Genomic DNA, 26,238 nt, shown 5'->3' with positions numbered 1-26,238 from the left:
CTGGCAGCTGATAGCCCTGGGGCTGTGGTCTCCACCTTGGAGGTGTTAAGCCTGTGCTTTGTGAATGTCCCCAGCCCCTGTTACTTTATCTTATCTTCATCAGTGAGCAGTGTAAGGCCTCAGTCAGGGTGTGGTAGTCTTCTTTGCAGCTTTTGTAATACAGTTTTAAAAGTCCTTTAAGAAAATGTTTAAGTCATAAAATATAATATTTCAGTCTCTGACAGCTAACTGCTACTGTAATGAGGTTATTCAGTGTTTTGTTATTGAGTGGAAACAGCAATATTCTTCACATCTAGTATAATAACACCAGAATATTATGAATTAAAGGATGACTTGCTCTGTTTTGTTTTCTTGCAGGAACTGGTGGCTCGATATGTTGCTTTGATTCCTTTTTTGCCAGATAGTGTGTCATTTGCTGGAATTTGTGATTTATGGAGTACATCAGATGTAAGCAACGCATTAAACAGAAGTTCTTTATCCTCTTGAATGTGATGTAGCATCCTAGTGGCCACTGTTTTTGGGGGGAGGTTGTAGTAGATTAGCTCTTGAGGTCCCTTCAGACCTAAATTATTCTGTGATTCTGTTATTGTGAGGACTATTTTTCTTTGAGACATTTATTTCAAAGAATAAGGACCAAAGCGTGAAAAAAGTTGCTCATTCTGATCTGAGCCAAAAATTTTATCTTTGATAGGTTGAAAGTAGCTAAGAATACCTTAGGGCTTTAAAGCATCTCCCGTTTTTTCCGTTATAAACCAGTCCATAATGTCATAGTCATGTGCAAGTGAAGGGATGCTGACTGATGGAGACTTTACAACTAGACTTAAAATGGATCATTGTCATTCCAAGGAACTGCAAAGAAGACATTGCATGTAGTGTCAGCAATAATGGGATATTTAGCCTTCTCTGTCACATAAATCCTGTCATTTAGAGAATAACGGCAGACATTGTTGATCACAGTTGAAGTTTTTATCATCTCAGAACTTTCCTGAAAAATTGTCTTTCTAAAAAAGACAAAGACCCTGGTTCTTGTAATAAAATCTCAGGTCTCATGGGTTCTCACGCCATTAACTCTTCATCCTGTGTGTTGAAGCAGTGACCAATAAACAGTAAAGATCAGTTGCAAAGATCTGAGAGGACTCCTTGCTTCAGATGTGTTAAGAAACATTATCAAATGTTGTAAGTTGGTAACTGCTTAGAAAGACCTTTTTTTTTTTTTTTTTTCTTAATACCTCAATTAGCAATTTCTTTATCTTCTGGCGGGAGATGAGGAAGAACACGCCGTGCTCTTGTGTAATTATTTTCTTGGTATGGGGAAAAAAGCCTGGCTTATCATTGGAAATGCTATTCCTGAGGTAAGAAGATTCTTTCATTTGGCCTAAGTATTAACTTTTATTCTGTGAAGTCTTTGGCCCCCAGCAATGGATAGTTGTTTATTGCTGGGATGTTTTTCCAGGATATTATCTAAACATTGGTGCTGAGAACTGATTTTTTTAGAGAAGCAAATAAAAAATTGAAAGTATATTTTAGTATATGTCTGGGTTTTTTCCTGGACCTCTGTTTCCATGCTTAAACTCGTAGTAGTTGTCATCATAATATACCAAATATCTGTAACCCTTGATTTGATTTTGGCTTGTATAAATGGTGCATCCAGGACAAATTGATGGAGACAGTCCCTTCATAGTGGCTCAGTCATGGATACAAGGACTGTGACAGAGTTTGTGTGGGATTTGGTACAGGTTCAGAGATTATAGGAGAGGGCTAGGGGCAGGCCAGGGATTGTTAATGGTCACACACATATGCTAATTCTCTCTCTGGCTGATGGCAGAGCTGCAGCAATAGCAAAGATAGATTGGTTCAGGCTGGACAAGTCCCTCTCCCTCTGCCCACTGTAATGCAGGCAGTGTCTGCTCTGCCTTGGGCTGCTGGGAGCCACTGTGGCAGCAGTTTGTCTCAGACTGGCCCAGAACTGAAACACTGAGGTTGTTTTGCCCCTTGGGAGATGCCTTTGTTCTCAGGGAAGCACTCAGATTTCCAAGTAACCAATACTGCTCTTTTCAAAAAGGTGGTAACTGTTTACAATGCAAATTTCTATGTACCTGTGAAAGTTTTGCTGCAGAGAATTTTGGTAAAAATTTCTGTCCAAGCTAGTCTTTTAAGCACATTCTGAGATACTGCAGTGACAGGAACAGGTACTCAGATACATTCCTTCCCCTCAAAGTCTGATGGAGATGCTAGTCATTAATAAAGCATTTTGTAAGGAGGGGATTTATTCCAGGTATTTCAAGATACCTTAACAATATAGGAGATGACAAGAACATGGAAGAGCAGTTTAGGGATTCCTGGCAGAGAATGTAGAGAGCTGGGAAATACCTTACATGCCTGTGAGGAAGGCTGATGGCTGAGGCACAGAGTGCGCTGCTCAAGTCCTTCAGTTCGGAGATTGCCCATGGATGAGAGCTGTGGCAGTAGCCAGGTAGGACGTGTTGGTACTGAAGCAGCATCTGGTAAACATTCCTGTATGTGGAATTTCACATCTGTTTGTAGCTGAAACAAGACAACTTTCAGAATCTGTATGTTAAGAATAGCTCAGAGCTCTGTATGTCTGACATTTCTCTGCCACATTATTATGTAAGTGTTGAACTGTAATGAAACTGTAAACTCTTCCAAGCAGTTTGCCCTAAAAACCACTATCAATTTCAATTGTAAAAATTTAGTATTCCAAAGAACACAAAGCATATTGTCCTTGTAACCAGTTTTCAAACATCTTTCACATTCTTTATTTTTTTCTTTCCTAGGGACCAACTGCATATGTATTAACTTTGGAACAAAGTCAGTATGTAATTTGGAATCCCAGTACTGGATGTTTTTATGGGCAGTATGATACTTTCTGCCCCTTACAAAATGTGTACTGTCTGATCAGCTGTGATAATGTAAGTGTGCCCAGTCTTGTCACATTTCTATACATGTAAGGGTCAATAACTTGATTTTCTTTAACCTTTGGCATCATTTGTTCATCATTGTAACTATATTTAGGCTATCATTTATTAGCAATATTATTCAATCTTAAGTAGGTTTTTCAGCTCCTTTAGATACTTAAAATAAAGATTTTTTAAATCAGCACTTAGGTGGACCAAGAGATCTGTTAATATTTTTCATTACTGAGTTTTACTTACATGCTTCCCAGAGTGGATGGCCTAAGATTAGAGCTGCTTAGTTGAGGAGTAGTCATTCCCCAAAGATAATAGTTTGTAGGTGAAATGTGACTGAAAAATAAGAAACAAAGTATAAAGGAGTCACTTAAGTTGCCCATGTGACACTGGGCACAGCCTGAATGGATCAATGTGCACAACACAGAGCTGGCACCTCAGGGCACAAAAACAATACAGGTTTTCTGCCTGGCATCAAGTCTTCCCATTTATTTGCAAATACACAGGTAATACTAGTGCATGTTCATGATATATTATTCATTGTGTGGCTGTAAACTCTCCGAGATAGTGGGGGGAGAGATTGTAAGAGCTGTGCTGCTCTGGGCAGGTGAAGGAGAGGCCACAGACTGGGAGCTGAGCCTGTGCTGGGAGGGTCAGAAACCCTGGGAACTGTCCTCCCAGCAGCATTCCCTGACTCGGTTGGAAGCCAGATCTCACATGTTCTGGGGACACAAATAGGGACATGATAATGAGGTAGAAAGATGTGTGAAAGTCTGAAAATGAGGAAACAGGGCAAACTTACAAAAAGAACCCTAGGGTTTATTTGAATGGAAGCTGGAAGTTGAGTTTAAAAGTTTGCTCCTCAGTTTTTTGGAATGCCACACATTATGAGTTTTGTTACTTAATTTTCTATGTTCTATTCAAAACACAGATCATGACTTTAGATGAGAATTTAATATTCTAAAGCACATTTATTTTAAAAGTAGTCAGTTCTTTCACTATAAAAGCATTTTGAGGAGTGGCAGAGTTGTTTGGTTGGGGGTTTTTTAAGCAGTACTAAACCTACAGTTAAGAAAACTGTAACTCGATTGTTAATTGCTGGAAGAAGCAACTAAGGACTTGAGCACTGACTTGAACTGCAGAGCACAGTATCTTTCAAGGCAACTAATTCCAGTCTCAGTGAGACTGAGCAGGTGTGCTGCATGCACCACAGCCACACCACCTCACATCCAACTGGGGCAGAACCAGCTGTCCTGGAAGCATCTACACAGAACCTCAGTTACAAAGGGTCGCACACATGATTAGCACATTTACATAGTAATTGCTGGTACATTTTGCAGCCTTAGCAATAGTCATTTAAAGGTTGTTTGAACAAGAATGCTACAGTGCTTGCACGCTCCAGACCAGGAGCAGAGGCCAAAATGAATGTCTGTAAAGGAGAGTGTGAGATATGGGTTCCACCTGCTGGCAAAATCTACACAGGAGCTGTGTCTTGTGTGTCTGCAATCTCTGCTTGTATTCTGCAAGATACACTTAAAAGAGCAGTGGCACCAGGGTGCAGCAGCTACCAGGCATCACAGCCACAGCTGCACTGGGCTGGGCTTTTGGAAGAATTTAATCAGAATTCAGAAAAGACTTGTGCAGCAGTCCAGAGGGGTAGAAATGCAGCTCAGAACAGGAGAAAATTGCTACAGGAGGTTAACATTATATAGTATTTTATTGCTATGTAAGTGGAATGTGTTCTGTAGGTGTGATTATATGCTGACAGCTAAACCAGCTTTGCTTTCCTGTAGATTTGGTTTAATGTGCAAGAATATGATTCCCCAGGAAGGATAAATTTTGATATCAGCAAACCAAAACACTGGAAGCCTTTCTTTTCAAGAAGTTTGCCATTCCCTGGTCTCCGCAGCATTCAGGTATTGATGGATCTATTGCCAACTCAATTTGAGGGGTTGAGACATCAGAGACTTGGTAGAAAGAAGCAGATACTAAGTTCCTTGGACTTCTTTAGTTAAGTATATTTATGTAATAGCACTGGTTTTTAAAAAAGATTTCCCACTTCCTCCTTTAAAAAAATGAAAGCAGGAGTACTGCAAAAAGCTGATTTTATACAGAATTAATGCTTTTGCCCTCTGTCTATGTAAGATCTCAGGACAACAGTGAAGTAAATGGGACGTATCTTTAACAAAAATGTATCTCAAGTAGGAGCTTGGTATTATAAAGAAAATGTCGACTTTTGTCTCATGGCTAAGGCGGCATTTTTTCAAGCTGTATGAACATCCTAAGTAAAAGGCCATAAATTTCTGTACAGTTATCAAAGGTGTAAGCAGTTGAAATTTACTGGGGGAAAAAACCCCCAGCATTACACACAAATATCTAGTTAAACCTTTATCATGTCTCTATTAAGGAATATATTATTTTAGCATAATTGTAAATTCCTGTGAGCATCATCAAGGCAGAAACTCCTGAAGTTACATTGTTATATGTCTAGAAGAGATTGCATGTTTTAATATTTGTTTTATTTATTGCTAGCCTGAAGAATTAACTTACGAGCATTCGGATATGGCAGCTGCACTGGAACTACAGAGCAGGTACTTCTACCTCCAAAACAAGTGCCATCAGTGCCGATACCAAAGCAATCCCAGGTAGTCATGCCTAGACCTAAAAACCTGCTCTGAATACCAGGAGAACGGCCCAAAAAATCAGAAGCTATTGTTTCAGGGCTTTTTAAAATTGTCTTTCTTCAATAGAGATTGCGAGATAGAAAGAACTAATCAATCATTGCTCTACCATTTCCCAAAAAGCAAAATGGTGGGGGGGGGATGAGAGGAGAGAGTGTAAACTAAAAGAGGATTGTAAGCCCATGGCCTTCCATGCAGGCACTGACAATGCAGACATTACTACACAGCTTTGTTGGCTTCTCTGCACTTTTAGTGAGCAGTAAGTTTAACCGAGGTTCTCAGAATCTGTACTGTCTGCCAAGGGAGATTAGTTCAGATATCCAATACTAGAATTGTAATAACCAGTCTTATCTTATTGCAGGATTGAAAAAATATTAAAAGATAAGATTATGGAATGGAGACCAATGCGCCCAACACGTTGGAACAGATACTGCACCTCCACCCTCCGTAACTTTTTGCCGCTGCTGGAAAAAAACCAAGGCAAAGATGTAGAAAATGACCATCAGGCAGAGCTGCAGAAACAGCTGGGAGATTACAGGGTACACCTGTGAACATAAATGGCTTGTGCATAGAAGCAAGAAGTGAAATCCCTAGGATTTAGTATTGCCACTCCATGGTATAGAAGAGTGTCCTAGGCTGGTTATTTCTTCTACTATCAAAATTCACAAGAGATTTTATACCAAAGATAAACCATTGTAATATTTATAGAGTGAAGCAGTGATGATCTGGTTTATTTCATTTGTAATGTTGAAGATAAAAAGTTTCTGCTGAACATAAGAATGCAAAGTTAACTGGGTGCAGTGTTGTTTTATTGCTGCACAGTAGCCACTACTGCCAATACATACACGAGTGCAGTCTCCCAGCAGCAGCTGCTATGGGGCTGATTGGTGCAGCAGCTCTCAGGGTCAGTACAAACCTGGTACTGGTGCTGAGTAGTGCTACACACAGTCTATTTCCAGGAACCCACACAATATGCTTTTCTTCAGTCTTCACTCTATAAAGACAGAAGAGAATTGACTGATGTGTTTACTGCAGCCACTGATGTGCCTGGTGCATTCTTCCTCCAGGCTGTTGGAAGGGCCTTCTGTTTCCCACATGGAACACCTGTGGCAGTACTGGCAACTCTGGCCAGCCCCAAAATGAGTTGAGGTTTCAGTTCTGTTGGGCAGGAGACATTTGCTCAAGTCCCCAGCCAGGAGAACACAGTGACTTAAAACCACCACAAGACAAAAAAGCAATGAAGTTCTGCTGTGTGTTTATTAATGTAACTTTATTCTAGCAGATTCTAAATAACTTCACTTTGAGCTTAAACCAAATTAAAGAGGAAAAATGTCAGAAGCTTGCCTGGAGTGTGTGAAAGAGGGAGGTGTTATCAAAATACAAACGTAGTTTCTTCTATTGCATCTCCTCAGGCTGGCAATAGAGAAGATAATCTGTTTTACTCAGCATGTAAACTTTTTTAAACTATGTATTTATTCAGGTGCCTTCACCTTTTCTTCTTACATATTTTTTTTCCTCTTTCTTTTTCCCAGGTCTCTGGCTTTCCTATTCATATGCCATATTCTGAAGTGAGACCTTTAATAGAAGCTGTACACAGCACGGGAGTTCACACCATTGATGTTTCCAACGTTGAATTTGCTCTAGCTGTGTATGTTCACGCTTATCCCCAAAATGTTCTCTCTATATGGATTTATGTTGCTTCACTTGTGCGAAATAGGTAGTATAGACCAGTCAGAATCCTGCAAGAATTTTGCTTATATAGGTGTAAATATAAGATTTCTCTTACTGCTGAACTATTCCAAGTATTTAAAAATCAAATGAGAACATGATTTTTTGTAGCTTTATTTGCCCTAAAACCACTGAAGATACTAATTACTGCTAAGGAAGAGACAGATAGCTTAAATTTCCAGTACTAATAGGTGATTTTTATATAGTCTTTTATAGCTCCCTGTGGAACCTCACACTCTTAAAAGCATTACACATGCCCACATATAAGTGACAGTACAGAGTAAAATGTTTCCTTGGCACCTCTTCAAGAGTACTTTTAGCTAGTCAGTTTATCTACAGCCCTTCTTCCTCTTCAAACACACTTGTAAATAAAAAAATTTTCCTGTACCTCAGTTTCTGAATTTTTATCTATGAATAAATTTCATGTACCAAAGAGCCATCAGTAAAGGCCATACTTCAGTTTTTAAGAGGCTGCTTCATATCCTACTCTATATTTTATATCTGTATAATGCCAGCACCATTTAGAGGTGTAAGAAATTTTCTTAAGAATTTAAAGATGAAAGATTTAATAAATATTTATACCAAACCTTAAGCAGAAGCTCATTCCTTTTATAGAAGAATTTGATTAAATTACCTAGGAGTAGGAAATACTTGTCTGCAAGTTAGCACACTTGCAAGTAAAAGATTATCAAAAGAATATTTACTAAAAATCAAATTCACTTATTAGTATGTAAGTAGTTGTGCTATTAATACTGATATAAATACATATCCTTTTCCTGCTGTTATCTTGCTAATCAAACTCTTCCAAATAAAAATGACAGTGGGTTGAGCTTAGGAAGAGCATTCATCAGGACCCTGCACTTGCCTTTGCTGAATTTCAGATGGTTCCTTTCTGCCATCTCTCCAACCTGCCCAGGTCCTTCTGAAGGGCTGCACAGCACTCAGGGGGATCAGCCCAGAACTCCTCTCAGCTTTGTGTTGTCAGTGAACTTGCTGAGGAGGCATCTGGGCCTTCATCCCAGTCACTGATGAGTAAGTTAAATAATAAGTGAGCCCAGTATTGAACCCTGGGGGACACCGCTAATGAGAGGCAGCCTTCTAGGATCTGCTGTTCAGCCAGTTCTCAATTCACCTCACTGTCCACTCATCCAACCCACACTTCTGAGTTTGCCCGTAAGGACGGTGTGGGATACAGTGTTGAAAGCTTTGCTGAAGTTGGGGTTGACAGTATCCACTGCTCTCCCCTCATCTGGCCAGGTAGTTGTTTCATCATAGAGGGAAAGAGGGTTGGTCAAACAGTGAATCCATCCTGACTATTCCTGATCCCTTTGTCATCCATGCAAATAGAGATGGCCTCCAGAGTGAGATACTCCATTACCTTTCAGGGATAGGGGTGATGCTGACTGGCCAGTCATTCCCTGAATTCTCCTTTGAAGACCAGGGTGACATTTGCTTTCTTGCAGTCCTCAGCCACCTCTCCTGATCTCCATGACCTTTCGAAGATGATCATGAGTGGCCTCACTATAGTGTTGGCCAGCTCTCAGCACTCATGGACTAGTTGAGAGTCAGGGGTTGCTGCCACAGGTTCCCTCCCCTTCTACAGACCCCACTAGAAAGTACACTGTCATCACATAATGCTTTGCTGAACAGTGATGACATCTCCCAGGTTTAGTCCACAGTGTACCTGCAGCTCTTTCCATCCTCAGTTGTGTCTCTACCAGTCTGCACAGAAAATACCAGCCAGCAGTCAGTAGAAGCACCTCTGGCTGCACCTTGCCAGCCTCAGGAAGGAAAGTTCTGGAAATAGATACAAGCAAGCCCACTGCGTACATTGTTACCAACAGTCTCAGCCAGCCTCACAAAAATGGCGATCCATCAACCTTTGGGCACAGTCAATGCAGCTTCCCTGAAGGTAAGTTGCTGGATCAGTGGTGTCCTTCTGTAGGCTTCAACTGAGCACTGAACATTCTGCTTCTGGCCCACAGTCAGTGCTAACCACCACCAGCTGACTCCACAGTAAGTCTAAACTCACTGGTGTTTTCTTACTTTACTCTTCAGTTTAGTGTGACCAAGATGGTGCCAAAACTTGCAGTTTATTGTAATCTCCAGCTCTGCCTGCACACCAACTTCCCAGACACCGAGAATCTTGAAAGCTACTATGTCACCATGACTGCTGTTCTAAATAAATACTACTCAAAAAAATTTATCCAATTAGGAAAACAGGTAAAAATTACTTTCTGTATTGTAAGTCCTAAAAATTAGGCAGGAGAAAAGAAAAACCTGTCTGCGTTCTAGAAAAGCAGCCACCTGCCCCTCCTCTGCTGGAGAAAAAAAACAGCCTGCAACTGTGCCACTCATGAGCAGGTGGCCATTGAACTTTACAACTTGCCCTGAGCTACGTTACTCATCCCTCACACAGTGCACACACACTACTCATATACGACTCCTCTCTTCCTAGGACACGTTTCACTCATCACATTATTCTCTGCTCCCTGCCAGTCTCTACTGTCCAGAGAGGAATCTTTTTAACTATCAAAGCAAGGGGGGAAATGCATTGCTGTCTTTCATGTAGTTCAGATGAATGAAACCTGACTTTCTTGGAAGCTGTTTCAAAAATGCAACTTAGCACAGTTATGGGAACCATAAAAACAAACCAAAAGCCCCACACGTACTGGACAGTTACAGCTCTGTAACCATGACAACACCCACCCACCCCAACCTCTGCAGCCTTCTGGCATGGCACTTTATACCTTAAAAGCATAGATATTCAACTGCTGCATACACTTTTTTATTGGTGGGAATGTTTTATTTGAGTACGTCTTTCAAGCCCAAATACAAAACCAAATGCAAAAGGAAGGTGGCAATTTCCCTAATTTTGCAATATAAAGAACGACTTCAGGATGAGAGGAAAGGGGAAGAAAAAAGGATCCTAAAGATGTATAATTGTTACCCAAATGCAAACAATACAATTCAAATTCTCTGCAGAGGTTTATATTGTACTTACGGATTCAAAATTAAAAAAAGAAAGTCACCTAACACAAAATAATTCAGTAAAGTATATTTAAGTGCCAAAATTTGAATAAAGTGGCATTAAAAAAATCTGAAGATTTTCCCATCTTCCCCAAATTATGTAAAATAAAACCCAACACCCTTCAAGCCAAATGAGGTTGTGAGATTGTTACAACACTGTACAGTACACTCATAATTAAGATTTTGAAGTTGTGGGCAGGGTCAGGCTAGTATAACAAGTCTCACTCCAAGGATTGTTAACACAAGATGCGAACTGTAAGTAAAGTGCATGAGAGGAAGCCTGCTCAGCTAAATGAAGTAGACTGAAAGATCAGAAGTCAGCGGTCATTCGCCAGAGCGGCAGCAGGCCCGAAAACCACACTGCAAATTCTGGCATCCACTGGCGGTTTCAGCATGAGGACCTGCACAAAAACAAAAGAAATGTGAAAAGAAGAAAAGGCCACTTACTTAGATTCATAATTCTCATAACCTGGTGATTCAAAAATGTCTCATTTTTTACAATGCACCACACTTCATTCAGCACCGTGAAGTCCGAAACGCTGCCAGTACTATCACGGTGTAAAAACCTCACTTGGAACAGGTATTTTTCAAGAAATTTTTGCTCCATAGCTTAGTTCCATGAAGATAACACATCTAAAATGACACAGAAGTACCATGAGCAACACTAAAAGAGCAACTTTAAGCTTGTCACAGTCAGCTTTCAGAACTGAGCGTTTTTGACAATGCATTTTTAATTCCCATTTTTTAAATTCAGATGATGACATCGTGGCATAACCAAAGAAACCATAACCTCCAAAACTGTGTCTATGATAATAGAAACAGTTTTTTAGTCTGGAAGGTTCTTTTTTTCTCCCTGAACACCTTCATCGTTGGCCAGACTCTCACATACTCTTGACTGGAAATTCGAAAACTAAAGAGAGAATCACCTTAGTATCGCTGCAGTCATCAGAAGCTGTAAGGCTAAAAATGAGCCATTCAGAAAGAAAGAACAAGTTGCAGGCACAGACAGTACAAACCAACACTGTAACTTGACCCACCTCCACTTACCTTCACTTACCCCTTTCATTTAAAATGTTAAAGTGACCATGAGATAAGAAATTATTGTATTTATTCAAACAGGATTTTATTTCCTGCAGCCATATGCCTGCTTTGAGAAACGTTTACACTCAGGTTGGCTGACCTCTGGCACCCAACAGAAACTGGAAGTGGGTTGCCGAGCCAACTCAAGCTGGTAAAGACCTAACCAGGACAACACAAATGTTCCCCATTTGTATAAGAAACAACAAGTATTTCAGGTGTTTTTGATGTATTTAGAAATACCAACAAAATCTTGTAATGAACTAGGGCACCATGCCATGTCTGGCTTTTTTTCCCCCCCTTCAACAGTAAAGTCATAATTCAATTAATTTCCAAGAACCTGGTGTCTTAAAACCAGCTTCCTACTTCATGCCACATACCAGTAAGCAATACTCTATACTGTAATTAAGTTAAGATGCATGAGACTGAATAAAACAAACCTAAAACTATAATGAAGGACAACAGTTATAGTACAGTGAACTTTTCATTGGTCAATAAACTCATTTTCCTTTTCAAATCTTTTCATTCACCTGAACTAAATTTTGATCCTCCACGTCACTTACGAGCTAGAGTTTGAAAGCTTCTTCGTAAGTCCTTTAGAAAGGAGACTCGGTGCTTCTGAACAGCTGGTTTAGCAGAGCATGTTCTGTGCAGCAGCATTTTCCAAGTCGTAGCTGACCTTCCCCAGCATTGCCACAGCTACGCAGCACAGCAGCGATTCTGAAGCAACTGTCACATTTCTAGCAAACTGCTTGTTGACAAAATGTACAGAACCACAGCATCCCAAGGAACGGAATACTCAGTATAATTCAGTATTGTTTTCCATCCTTTTCTTGCTCATTTTAAGGATGCTATTCCTCATGCTCCTAACTGGAACATACAGACTTCTAGGTCCGACCAATGCTCCATCTAGCACTACCTTCACCACTGGCAACAGCAAATGTTATCTAGGGACGTGATATAAACCTATCATGCACACCTTTTGTGGTTTTCCAGCAACCCCAACTACTGCAGCAGGGACACTGAAATCCATTTCCTTCAGTATTTGTTTACGGCTCAGTTGTGCATGTGGGTTTTTTAACCTCTTTCTAAACCTCTTGACACTAACTCCTTCCACAATTCCCCACAGGAGCAAGTTCCAGAAGCTCACTACACTGTGCAACTACTTTAAATCACCTACAGCTTCATCCAATGCCCATGAACTCTAATACTGCAAAATTTGGAGAATTATCACTGCACATTCGCCTCATCTACTGCTTTCCCAGTTCTGTAAACAGTCATGCCCTTTTCAGCCATCTCATTCCCAGATTGAAACATTCCAGCCTTTTGTGTTCAGTTCCCTAACTTTTTAGTAGGCCTCTTCTGTATCTTCTGTAACTCCGTTACATACTCTCCTCAGGATGGGGAGACCAAACCCGCATGCAGTGCTCCACAAGTGAGTGCCCCAAGGCTTCCAGGACCATGCACAGCACCCTCTATCTTGCTCTCACCACCCTGACGATGGTAACATTGGTGGCTTTTTTGGCTGCTGCTGCAAATAGGAAAGATCTCAGAATTAGCACCAACAGCTCTCTGAAATCATTATCTCCACACTGCAACTGCCAGCTCTGAATTCAGTTTCATAACATCACAGTTTGATCATTCCCAACCACCCAGACCTTTAACCACACATAACGGCTGTAGTGAGGCTTCTTAGCAGTCCTTCTGGAAATCATCAGCATCAGTATCATTACTTGAAGACCACACAGCAGCACTCAAAAACTTGGAAATTACTGTGTGCATTTCTTACACCACAACACAAGGGAAATGCTGAGTAAGACTGATCTCACCACATAACTCTTGGGAGGGGAACAGGGAGAAAGCTGTCACCCCTCAGGTTCCTCCCCTGAACAGTGACCATTAAGCCCTTCCCTTTCTTCCTATCCTTTAGTTAGCTTTCAGTTTTTAAATTTAAACCACTCTTCCAGCAACTTAAGATCCCAAAAACTTGGATATTTCTGAGTAAATTGGATCATCTGAAAAGCTTATATGTTCATTTCCCAATTTATTAGGCACTGACTTACAAATGACATTAAGCATATGACAGTGAAATTTCACCCTTCTTCCTACACTGCATTTCTTGCCCCATGTCTAATCCTCACACCATCACTAACTTTCATTTATAGCCTGTGATAAAGAATTCTGATAAAATGAAATATTCAGGGTTCAAGCACATCTTCTGAAATCTGCCCTCCCCTGTATTCTTTCTTAGCATATACAGGTAATTCCCATAATCTGGAGGGTATTTTATGCTCTTATTATAACAAGGTAGTAAGTGTCATTAATGGTTGTTTTAACAGGAAGGCTGTCAGTTGATCTCCTCCATCACAGGTCATTTATCTCCTCTATAAAAGCCCTAGTGCTCCTTAGTTTGTTCTTTTTTACATTTGATACAGACAGCAAAATTCAAATGCTGGGTTTGTTTCCCTGACTTTATTTACTACCACTGACCTTTGGCTACACCTCTTTGGCTTCGTAACCTCTGACCTCCCCAGTCTTTGCTATTGACCTCATTTGGACTAGACTTTGTTTTTGAATTCTCTCTAAGTTCAAATGGCCTCTTTAATCTTGCCAAAAACACTGTCTTCTGTTTCCTTTGGAATCTCTATATGAGGTCTCCAATTCCTCTCACCTCACTGATGCATTAGGTTAAGCCATCTGGTCAACTGCATAACTTTCATATTGTCCAGTGTGATGATCATTTCAACCTAACAGTGAGGATGAATCACAGAATGGTTTGGGGTGGAAAGGACCTTTAAAGGTCATCTTGTTCCAACCCCCTTGCAATAATCAGGGACATCTTCAGCTAGGTTGCTCAGAGTTCCTTTCAGCCTGAAGCCAAATGCCTCCAGGGATAGGTCTTGCACAACCTTTCTGGGCAACCTGTTCCACTATCTCCCATTTGCATTTTGCCCACTACTGCTTTTGGCACAGCCCAGTTAGCAATGCACTGTGTATCTACGAGGACACTGCTCCACACAGCAATTCCACACACTGCATGTGTTTTGAGGACCAGCTGATGATTTTGACTGAACTTTGACAGTTTTGATGGGCAGGTAGAGCAAGAAACCAGTGGCTGTTTGCAGTGTCAGGTTCTGGCTCCTGTAATAAGACATCTTGACAGGGATGATGAGCCAGTTACCATCACTGCTGGACTTAACAAGGAGCCCAAAATGTAGCCTTTTAAAACAACATGTGACAGAAGTGTGGGGAAGGAACAGCACATGCAGTGGATCATCCAGAGAACTGTATTTCACAAGGGTCCCTCTGACTGTGAAGGCTTAGTAAGTGCTACCAGTGAAGTGCTAAATGAAATGTGTTTTGGGTTCACCTGGGAAAGCAAAGTTAATCAGATTCTCATCTAACCTGCCACAGTCTATGTTACTGATTTAGTTACTTCTAAACTGGATTATTGTAATGCTCTTTACATGCATATCTGATTACTCAGATGCTTAGTGGACTCAGAATAGAGGTGAGGTCTGTTTACTTGTGGTGAACGTTTAAACACGTTTGGTACTGTAAGAGAGGAGCAGAGCTATTTGATTACTCCATTTTGTTACATGTACTAGCAGAACAAAAATTAGTCAAAATTCCCTAGGAAGAAGTTTGGCATTCCACCAAGAATACATGACAACACAGACCAAGACTATGGTAAAAGAACCACTCCTGCCAGGGCAACTGGCTGCCACCATCATACCATATCCTTTCAGAGATTTGTGAGTACATTGGTAATCTGTAGAATTTAGACTGAGACCTAACTCTTAGAACACCGTGTTCCCACGTAAGTCTGCATGCAGTAGTCCACACATCTTAAAAGAACTTGCAAAGTCTTGGCTCCACTGCTGAAAGACAGATCAACTATGACCAGTGGGACTCTAAATGCCAGAAGACTGAATCATTAGAATCACAACTTTATTTCATTAATGCCCTATTTCTTTAATTACAGCACCTGAGGACTACATAATTAAAAAAAAAAAACTAGAAACTGAATCATACTTAAATGCTGCAAAGAGCTACTGCTGCAGAAATTACGGAGCCCCATTTTTCTAATCCCAAAGCTGAAAGCACTCCAGGCTTTGAAACTAAGAATACAGTCAGAAGAATGGACACAGCTGGTCAAAACAGCCTTAGGAAAACAAGAACTCAGTGGCAAGATGTAACTCGAACATTAAACTCTTCTTGCTGAGTTCAGTGTGATCCACAACCAAATTTGTTCTAGACAAATTACATCAGCCATTAGAAGGGATGCATATTGACAGATTTGTTTTCAGCTGCAGTTGAAGGTTATCTAACTCCAGCATTGTGAAAAACAGAAGAGATCCTAAGTATGCAAACCCAAAACTGAAGTCTAACTAACAGTAAACAAACAGAAAATAGATCTGAAGTATGTGCAAATTCATGGTTTCTGGCCATAAAAACTGTACCATGTTACTGGTGTGCAATAGCAGTCAGATTCAGACCCAACTACCTCACCACAGCTGCTCTACACCTTTCTAGTCTTGCTCTACTAAAAAGACAGAACAGCAGCTGTTGAAAACATAAAAACTGCAACCAGCGTGCCTACCTATGTTGTGCAACACATGCATCAAGCCCTCCACAAAGAAATTCCAATGAAGCTGGCTTGTGTGTGAACAGTCCCATCAGGCTCAGTGTTTATAGAAAAAAAAAAATCTGAAAATAAACCACAGGTAAAAGTAAAGCCCCCTATTCCTTAGCAGATGACAAAGTTGTATCTTTATTATTCATGGATGGCTAAATTCCATGCTGTTGGCTCCATTTTTTTTTCTGCAAGACCGGTAAGTTTTCCAACCTCTGATCCCAAAATACACCTACTTCCCTGAAAACAATCACTGATAAGCTGGTTGGCAAAGAGAATTATGATATTATTTTGTACATGCTAACAGATCAGTAAGCTTTGTACAGCAGTTAGTAATACAATCTAAAAATGGCTTCAGATATGGATTGGTTTAAATGAAACAGCTATTGCTTTCCCTAGTTACTTTAGAAATGCCAAATGATACAGAAACAAACAGCTGTTGTAGGAATCCTGCTGCCCACAGAATGGGATAAGGCATCAGTTTCACACTGAATAGCCCTATCACAATGAAGTTTGAAAATATAAGGAATGAAATCCAGATAAAACTGCAGGGGATTAATTTATAAAGGCTATTTTCCATAAAGCCATAACTTCTGAGATGACACTATTTCTCAACATATGTAAGAAGTCAGACCATTACAGCCTCACTGTCCTGTGCATTTCTCTCTACTGGAGTAGCTGTTGATCCAAAGGCATGCATGATGCTTTAGAGAACCAAGCAGAACCAGCAGGCAGTAGAAGGAAGGAAATAAACAGGAAGAGGATCAGACAACTTTACAGAATAATTCAAAAATATTCTGTTTAAATAATCTCTTGAGAATACTATGGAACAGCCAAGCTTTAAAGTGATGGACTCACACACAGCTTTGGGCATTGTAAACTAATACAAAGACCTTATGGTGTATTTTATAGGGACAAAATGAAAACCAGAAATGTCTGAGGACAAATTATGTCTAGTATTACAGACAGAAGTATAAGCAGAGGATCTTGCAAGCAATCAGACGTAAAAGGAAAAGGCTTCTAACTGGTCTTTGAAGACATCTTTAAAACTCAACAAAATGCAGGTAAGAGTCAGTGAAGGATTTTAAAAAGAGAACCTTAAAATTTTCAGGTGGAAATGAAAGACAACAGAAAATAGCTTTTTAAATGCTGTAGTCCAGATGGAATGGAAGGAAGTAACAAAAAGCAAATGTCTCAAAAGAAAAAAAAAAAGCGTCAATAAAGTGCAAAAATTATAGAAACAAAATATGACTTAATACTTTCACTTCTAATATTATAATCCAATCCAAGCGCACCATCTTTTATCAATTTCAATGGATTGATATCCAAATATCAGTACATATTTACTTGCAGTACCCAAGCTCTGGCAGCTGGTACCCAGGCTGGAGCTGCATCTCAATACGGATGCAAATTATTCAGCTGGACACCACAAACTTCCAGGTAATACAATTTTGTTTTACACACAATTAGCTTGCACAATCCTCTGAACTCAGTTATTATCCTTTTTTTCCCTTGCCTTCTGTTGCACTTACCTGTTTTAAATTCACACATGGAAGACAAGTCACACTATGGTTCCCATCTCTAATGCTAGGAATGCTTATTGGACCTAACGTAACAGACTGAATTTCAGTGTGGTAAACACTGAAAAGACTCACACCATGAACAGATCTTACGCATTTATCCAGATCCTTCTCCAACTTAGATCCATCCCTAAGTTACTCACTCAAGCAAAACCAGAAAAAAAGCTGAATTATATTTTCCATAAGGATACGTGATGGTAGGATCAAAAATATCCTATACCAAAACTAGTGCAATAGGGGAGGTTTGCATGACAAAACACACATCACTTGTTTCCCAAAAAATCCCTACTTTGGTACCAACCTAATGAAGCCTCTGTCTGAGGTTATGACCATACTGAAAACATACAACTGCATGGTTTACAGTGCAGATAGGAACAGGACAAGTGTGTATTAGCAGCTATATGGAGACTTACTTTCTACCACTGTTAGTTATGCTAAACTAAGTTAAGAGATACAGGCACTAAAAATGCTTTCCTATGTAATACAGAACTGTAGTAGTGTCATGCCAAAAAAAAACCCCCAAAAAATGAGGAAAACCTGATTTAACAGTTTCATTTTGTAATTAATCTGTGAAACACAGTGCTGCACAGACATTTAAAAAAAGGTGTGGTTTTGGTGTTTTTTGTTTTTTGGTTTTTTTTTTTCAAAAAATCCTTACACCAAACATCACTCCCCAGAAAAGCATCGCATCTTCATAAAAAGACATTACCGTTAATGTTGTCACAGTAGTAAAAGTGTTCATCTTTTAGAGAGGGGCATGCAGAAACTAACTCCTGCAGGCCTGCACCAGTTACAGTGAGACACCCCGAGAGGTTCAGGTGTTCCAGATGCGGCAGTCCTCCTCCCAGAGTCAGTGCCCTGTGGACACACAGAAGAGACGCGTTAGGAGCCCGCACGGCGCAGCACTGGCAAGCGCCCCACTGCATCACCCTGTCACAGACCCACTGCACCTCATACAACAAACACAGCTCTAACGAACCACGGAGTTTTAAACCTGGCAGTTCCAGACCCTCTTTTAAAGGGGGATCACCCCTGAAGCCATCCAAGAGACCTGGAAAATCAACAGATTTCTACATAAACTAACAATTCCTGTAGACAGACTTTAAGCGGGAAACGACCTTTTTTATGGATGACACCAGAGATGACCAACTATTTCAAAGAACTACAAAGCCATTCTTCAAAATACCACTGATTTTGGCAGCTCTTCCAAGGTGACGTATATTCCTCATCTCACGCTAAAACATGACACTCCCAAGTTTGGTGCATTATGCTTCCCAAAGTTTGACTCTTTTTTTTCTTAAACTTACTTTGGTCTCCAAATTTGTGTTTTCCTAGGACTGACAGCAGAGCTTCTCTCTGCCAACGCACCATCTTATTATTCAGATGGAATTCTCTAGCTTTCTTCTGAGTGCTAGACAATTTGGCTGCTGCTGCAACAGGCACACAGATGTACTGCACCTGAGCAATTACTCCATGTGACCCTGCTCGCTTCTCTGTGAGCTCAGAGAAGCCAGCCCAAGTTCAAGCAGAAACAAGCTCACTCACCTGAAAAAAACCACCAGGCTTGAATCACCAAACTGCAGATTCAAGCCAGGACATAAAACTGAAGATGCCTTCAGAGCATCACTGTACAAGTTTCTCTTGTCAGCAGGCAGAAGTAGAACTGCTGGCCACAAAACCAGCTATTAGGTAACAACTTCTATGAAATAAATGAACTGGTATGTGTTTCTGTTAGGGGGTTTCACTCCCTTTCCTCAGGGACTCCAGGTACTCTTGTGACTACAAGAAGCACTTGTTGCAACACACTCTCAGCTCCTAAATACTTTCACCCAAAAAGCACCAATGGGAAATCAACAACACAACTAAACCCTTGCCATGGCTCAGTGACCAAATCTCCCTTTGCTCCCACATTACTGAGTCATGCAAAACCAAACCAGTACTAAAATAAAATACACACAGCACAACCTCATCAGCACCTAACAAAACTCATCAGGACAAGTCCACTGCAACAATCCAAGAGAAACAAGCACCTACACAAAGCCCAGATATCTGAACCACACCCTGAGGAACAGTAACACTGGTGAGTTAAAGTGTCAGAAAAACCAAAGGAGACATCTGAACAGCTGGTACACGTGAACATCAAATGGGGACAAAACCTCAGGAGAGAAAAATCAATGCCAGCAGCACCTCACACTATTCCTCAGTTTACTACAGCAAAGAGCACAGGTATGCATGAAGTATTCCCACTCCAAGAAGCTTTAATTAGTCTTAAATGCTGCAGCACACCTGAGCAGGAGGCTGCAAGTACCTCAGCCTCATCCCATTTTCATATGAAGTAGTAACTACATTTTTCTGACAATACAAAGTATCAGTGGCAAATAGCAAACAGAAAATTCTGTAACTCATGAAGCCATCTCAGTGTTCAAGTCAAACATTTTTTTCTCCTCCTTTAACTGTTATATGGGGTCATATTTAACATGTTGTTCTGCACATACAGAATCATCATAGAATCATTTGGGCCGGAAGACTTGATATAATCACATCCAACCGTTAACCCAGCACTGCCAAATCCACCACTAAACTACATCACCAAGTGTCACATCCTTTAAATACCTCCAGGTATGCCGCTTCCCATGGCAGCCTCTTCCAATGCTTGAAAACCCTTTCAGTGAAGAAATTTTTCCTAATGGCCAATCTAAACATCCTCTGATGCAACTTGAGGCCATTTCCTCCTGTTACATGAGGGAAGAGACTGACCCCCATTGGGCTATAAAACCACCTGAAAGGGGGGGTGAAGAGTGGGAAGATCTCCCCTGAGCCTCCTTTTCTCCAGGCTGAGCCTGCCCAGCTCCCTCAGCCACTCCTTACCAGACCTGTGTTCCAGACCCTTCCCCAGCTCTACTGCCCTTCTCTGGGTATAGTCCACTGCCTCAATGTCTTTCTTGCAGTGAGGGGCCCAAAACTGAACACAGGATTTGAGGCGTGGCCCAAGAACTGCCCTGGTGCTGCTGGGCACACTACTGCTGATACAGGCCAGGTGCCACCTGGGCACACACTGGCTCATGTTCAGTCACTGTCAAACAACACCCCCAAGTCCTTTTTCACCAGGCAGCTTTCCAACCACTCTGTCCCCAGCCTGTAGCACTGGGGTTGTTGTCACCCAAGGGCAGGACCTGGCACTTCATCTCATTGAACAGACAATTGGCCTCAGCCCATTGAGGCAGCCTGTCCATAAATTATGTCATTATCCAGACAGGTTAATCAAGATGCTACTCCAGTTTTACAAAGTTTCAAGCATATTGGCAGGCATTATGAAAAAACTGGTGAATCAACACAATTTCTTAACAAGAAATCACTAAAGCTCAAATCTAAAAGCATTAATACTGTCTGGAACAACAAATTCACAATAATACTTCAGAAGATAGATATAAAAGATTTTACTGTTATCTCTGAAAGAAAAGCTAGAAGAAGTTTTCAAGTCTAGTACTGTAACTAAGAAGCACTTAAAACTTACCAAAGTTTCTTCAATAAAAATGTTTCTACTGAAATGAGGCAGAGTCATTCCAGAATGGCCCAACAAATAAAACCAGAAAAAACATCCTGCAGCAAAATAGCTTGAAAATGTCTCCTCACCTGAGAGCACGGTCTGTTATCTGGTAACAGCCTGACAGACTGAGAAACTGAAGAACTCGTGCAGTCTCTTCATCTGTTTTTTCACTCCCAGAGTACACAGAGTCTTTTTTCTCTGACTGCTTAGTCCTTATTGGTTTTTTACACAGTGCAGAGGACTCTGGAAGTGCTCGAATAGTTCTTAGTCCTGTCCCAGCACAACAAAACGAGTGACCGCAGTAAATCAAGTCAGTAGAAGCACAGTGCTGCTGCCACCCTCTAGTCCTTAATCCATAAATGTCTCTACTGTAGCACGATGCAGAACAATTAATATGGGATGTTGGTTCCATAAGACAAAATCCTTCAACATTTCTGTGTCTCCACTCTGCAGCATCTTCAATGTCAGCTAAATCATCTGCATCTAGCATCCACACATAAGCAGAATTGAAGTTTTCTGAGCCATCAGGTTTAGTCCAGTGCTGCTCACCATCTCCTCCTTGAATGAGGTTTTCATTGCTGACTTCATGCAAACAATTATATTTCTGGTTGGACTGCAGAGTAATCTCTCTGTTTTTCCACAAAGTCTTAGCGTTCCTGTTTCTGCAGCTTTTCAGAACACCTCTGTTATGATGGGTTGATATGATACCCAGTGCTCTGGAAATCCTCTCTATAGCCACATCTGTAATTTTTTCACATCCAGACAGATCAAGGTGGCGTAGATTTTGACAATACCCAACCGAACACCAACTGAAATCAGGGGAAAAAAAGAAGTGGTTTGGTTTGTTGGTGGTTCAGGTTTTTTGTGTTTTTGCTCAGAAATAGCTGTTAAGGCTAAATATATGAAAGAACATTTCACAAGTAAATTCACAAGTATTAATTCACATAATATTCAAAGAAGCTACCCCAGACAGATTAGATTTGATACTCCAAGTGCTCTATATATGCCTAGAAAAATCATGTCTAGAGAAATGTGAAATCATTCATGAATCAGTAACAATTTGTATTTCTCCATATACTGAGACTTAAAAGAAATCCGACTTTGCTATAAACTGAACAAATGTTTTAATAATAGATCAGATTGCAAGCACCAAATACGTAACATTTTCAAAAAGCAACCGCATTACACTCAACAGAAGCTACCAAGAGACATCTGAGTTACTAAACAGTTAACTTCTCAAAAGGCTGAAAATACTGAACCAGCAAATTTCACCCACACCCACCCCCCCAAAAAATGTATCTGAGATTCAATATTCAGTTCGAAGTATTGCAAGAGTTGTAATTTCTAGTATTTTGAGTTTCTCAAGCTTAGCAGTTTACACATACTGAAATGCCAGTGTACTTAGATCATATGTCCTCCTGTCCTTTCCTATTTCTCTCAGGAATTCTAGATGGAGTCCTGAAACAGCTCCTGCATACAATATTAATTATTCCATCATTAATTAGAAAACAAACTTTTTCATTTTAACAAGAGGTTACTCCCTCAGTCTTATCTTTTTCAAGTGAAATAGAAATTTTATCTACAGTAATATTTTTACATTATTACCTATAAAAGTATATAAGGGATTTAACTGATCTTTACCTATCCATAGTTAATGTTACCATCATTTACTTTCTGTAAGTAATTATCTATATTTAGAGCAAGACAAACTCATTTTCTGAGTTACAAATTGGAGTGTTGTAAATACAGATATATGAGGAGTGGTAAATAAGGTAAATTTTACTAGATACTGACAAAATCTCACAAAGATTCATTTCTGAGCCCTGGAAATTCTATAAAGCTTTTATTTCAAATAAACTTCTTGTACAAGCTGAAGAGTGTTGCTACCAGCATCCATGCTGGCAAGATTTTCTGCGGTGTTCACACTCCCTGAGAGCACCACATGATGTAAATGTAGAACACTGAAATACCTGCTGAGTTTCAATACCACAGTAGGACCCATTGGTGCAGGCTCTGCATCCACACACCATCCCACTGACATCAAGGACATTCCTGCAGGCCTCAGTAAAACTCAGGAATCCATAGTCAATATACCTAAGCCTTAGAGCTTTGCCTACTGCTTGATTTGAGTGTCTGAAATAGCAGTATTCCACACCCTACCAGCTGTAGCAGACCAAGGAACTTCCTTAACTGAACAACTCCATAAAAATCTATGGACAAGTTGTTAATACCACAGCAAAACACAACTATTGTTATGGATAGCTACACACTGATAGGTAAAAAGCATCCAATAGTGAAGACAGAGAATTTTAAAAGGCCACTACAAAGTTACCTGTTTCACTTGGTATTTCAATGACTTGTTACTCTGGTTTAGTTCTTAGTCGTAAGTCCCATGGGAGTTCTCAACCTGAGTTCTCTTTCTTTCGTTATTTGGCAATGGACTAAGAAATGTTTGAATGTTTCCCCCCCCCCCACTTAAAAAGCTGGATTTAAAGGAAACAACAATTATCTAACCTTTCAAATACAGAGTCTGAAACATCAGTTTGAGTGAGATCCAAATATTCCAAGTTGGGGCAAAGCTCCAAGATCTGTCTAACCTGAAAAAAGAAAGGAAAAGAATCAGTAAAGTTACAAGTCAGTAAGGTTGCACACAGTGTCTAGAGACAACCTGCAAATTGCAACCCACTTACACTACCCAAGCACGTCAGTTATTAATTAAAGATTGCATAGCCACAATTATTAAATGCAAGTTTCAAATTACACACCATTTTGCTGGACACTGCAGAACTGTAGGCCAATACCAGTGTCTTCACTGAGGAGCCTACAACCGGGAGGACATGATGAATTAGGCCATGAAGTAAACGTTTTTCCATTTGTGCTATATTAATGGCAAGTGAATCTTCAGCTGCTTCTTCTGCAAATAAAGCCAGAGAGAAACACTTAATAACATTAAAGGACTTGGAAAAATATTTACTACATATTATGTAGTGCACAGGGCTACCCCGGGCAGCTGTTTCCACCAACTTGTTTTAGGTATCAAAATACTACCTCACAGGGCATTTCATATATATATACGTATATATAAATGTATGTATCTGTGATTTAACAGCTTAAGACAAATTTTATGTCAAGCCTAGGAGTGGATGCAAGATGATTCAAACTTTCTGAAGAGATGAAGCCTAGCCTTTACCTCCAGACACATCCCTGTAACTCCTCTACCTGCCCTCATGTTTGCTCTTTCCTAGACAAATTAATTCCAGTCATTAAAATCAGATGCCTGCTTCTCTCCTGCCAACCCCCATCCCCCTTTTTTTCCACTCAACTTGTTCCTTATAGCTATGGCATCTTCAGGAAAAAAATAACCAATACACCAAAATCAATTTTACCTACCAGATTCATCTATGTCAGCATCTTCATCCCATTCCTGGAAAGCACGACTTTCATCTTTTCTATTTTTCACCCATTCCTCATCAGGTTCAGTCTCAGTATCTGCTGCAGGACCACTATACCAATCACCTACTCACCACCACCCCCCCAAAAAAAAGAAGGAAAAAAAGTTAATAAAAATTTTTCAGCGCAGCAGAAACCAGCACTGATAACTTTTCAGTATACTGTGACCTAATTTAAGAGACATAAATGAATTCTGAATTCATCTCAACTAAGGCTGGACTAAACCTTAACACAATTCTTTGTCTGAGCTTTATCCTTAAGCTTCAAAAGATTCTTGCAACGGTTTCAGTACCATCCCAGAACTCATAGCCTATTATGCCTCTCTGAGATACACCTGCTGTCCTTATTAACTTAGTAGAGACCAATATAATCACAAAAATAAGTTAAAATCATGGAATACTTGGACTGTCTAGGTGCTCAAGTTCTTTCTGGTAAATAAATTAATCACCAGCTTTTAGTGTTAATACTTGGTTGCAGACATCTCTCTTTTCCTCTGGAATATCACAAATAAACAGTTAACCAGCCTGGTTTTAGTCCCTGCACATGACAACTCCGAGATCGCAAAAACCGAATTCCGTAGGTACCCTACTTAAGTACTACACAGTACTTGACAACATACATATGACTCAAATCAATACACAACCATTTTTCAAAACATCTGGATGAACGAGAAGATCAGCAACAGCTCTGCTGTTTTAGCTGGTGGAGCACACCCTCCCCCTGAAGGTTACTGCACAGTCACTAATTTACTTCTAGTTTGGGTATATTGCAGTGCTGGGCTCAGGATAAGCAGCTCTGCTGCCTCCCTCGATGTAGACATGCTGAAAAACAAACCACCTTATTCTACTACCTCACAGGGGGGAACCCTACTCCTCCTAAAGCAAGAGCAACTTCTGTTGAGTAGTATCTAAAAGAACAAGGTTTCTTATATGAATAACACAATGACAATGAAATCCTAACATTGTCAACTGTGGCATAAAAGTGTTTGGTAACATTTCTCATTGTCTTTAATATCTTCATATTACATAAGAAGCCTCAGAAGCCTTCTGGGTACTAGGAGGGGAAAAAAAGTTAAAAATTTAACTAAGCCTACATAAAACTACAGTTCTTTTCCCCTCCCTGTGGCAGTTAATCCCACCTGAGAAGCTTCCATCCAGTTTAGAGCACTTCTGCACAAACAACTTTAGTAGTACAAACAGTATGTCATGAGACCAGATTCCTGTTGTGCCAAACCAGGTTTGAAGCACTTATTTTAAGCAGTTGCCAATTATCTTTTTTTGGTGTGTGTGCAGCACTGAATTATCAAGACAATGATGTTTCAAATGAAAATTTAAGAATTTGAATTTTGAAGCCTCTCTACTCAGTCTTTGGAAGCTCTGGAACCAAACTACTGTTTTCAGGAAGATTTACCCAAACAAAAAGAAGTAATTCAGACCAGAAAGTTATTTGATTCCTCTCTACCTTGTACAAATTTTAGAAGCCATTAAGGTTTGGCCAGAAAGATGTTTTTAGTTTTTATGTATCTCTAAAGCTAAGTTATATAAACACAGCTTTCTCTCTTAAAATCTTAAAGGCATACAAA

General features: G+C 40.1%; 2 protein-coding genes across 6 annotated transcripts in view; one reads left to right on the top strand and one right to left on the bottom strand.

Moving 5' to 3' along the window:
• LOC104690722 (complement C1q tumor necrosis factor-related protein 7) overlaps positions 1-7,928 on the top strand; it is a 100,930-nt gene extending 93,002 nt beyond the window's left edge. For all 5 annotated transcript variants that reach the window (XM_010401881.4, XM_019286994.3, XM_039550857.1 and 2 more), the window contains 7 exons: positions 358-447; positions 1,239-1,352; positions 2,796-2,930; positions 4,721-4,843; positions 5,460-5,518; positions 5,970-6,147; positions 7,141-7,928. In XM_010401881.4, the coding sequence (XP_010400183.3) occupies positions 358-447; positions 1,239-1,352; positions 2,796-2,930; positions 4,721-4,843; positions 5,460-5,518; positions 5,970-6,147; positions 7,141-7,329 (888 nt within the window). In that variant the 3' untranslated portion in view covers positions 7,330-7,928. The remainder of the gene's footprint in view (positions 1-357; positions 448-1,238; positions 1,353-2,795; positions 2,931-4,720; positions 4,844-5,459; positions 5,519-5,969; positions 6,148-7,140) is intronic.
• Positions 7,929-10,115: 2,187 nt separating this feature from the next.
• FBXL5 (F-box and leucine rich repeat protein 5) overlaps positions 10,116-26,238 on the bottom strand; it is a 33,895-nt gene continuing 17,772 nt past the window's right edge. Inside the window, 6 exon segments of the mRNA XM_039550858.1 lie at positions 10,116-10,767; positions 18,369-18,517; positions 21,293-22,015; positions 23,721-23,803; positions 23,972-24,120; positions 24,597-24,722. Coding sequence (XP_039406792.1) covers positions 10,691-10,767; positions 18,369-18,517; positions 21,293-22,015; positions 23,721-23,803; positions 23,972-24,120; positions 24,597-24,722 — 1,307 coding nt within the window. The 3' untranslated portion in view covers positions 10,116-10,690.

Source organism: Corvus cornix, chromosome 4, assembly GCF_000738735.6.
Source record: "Corvus cornix cornix isolate S_Up_H32 chromosome 4, ASM73873v5, whole genome shotgun sequence".
Lineage (NCBI taxonomy): Eukaryota > Metazoa > Chordata > Aves > Passeriformes > Corvidae > Corvus > Corvus cornix.
Note: the sequence above shows the minus strand (reverse complement) of the source record. Positions and strands in the feature narration are given on the sequence as shown.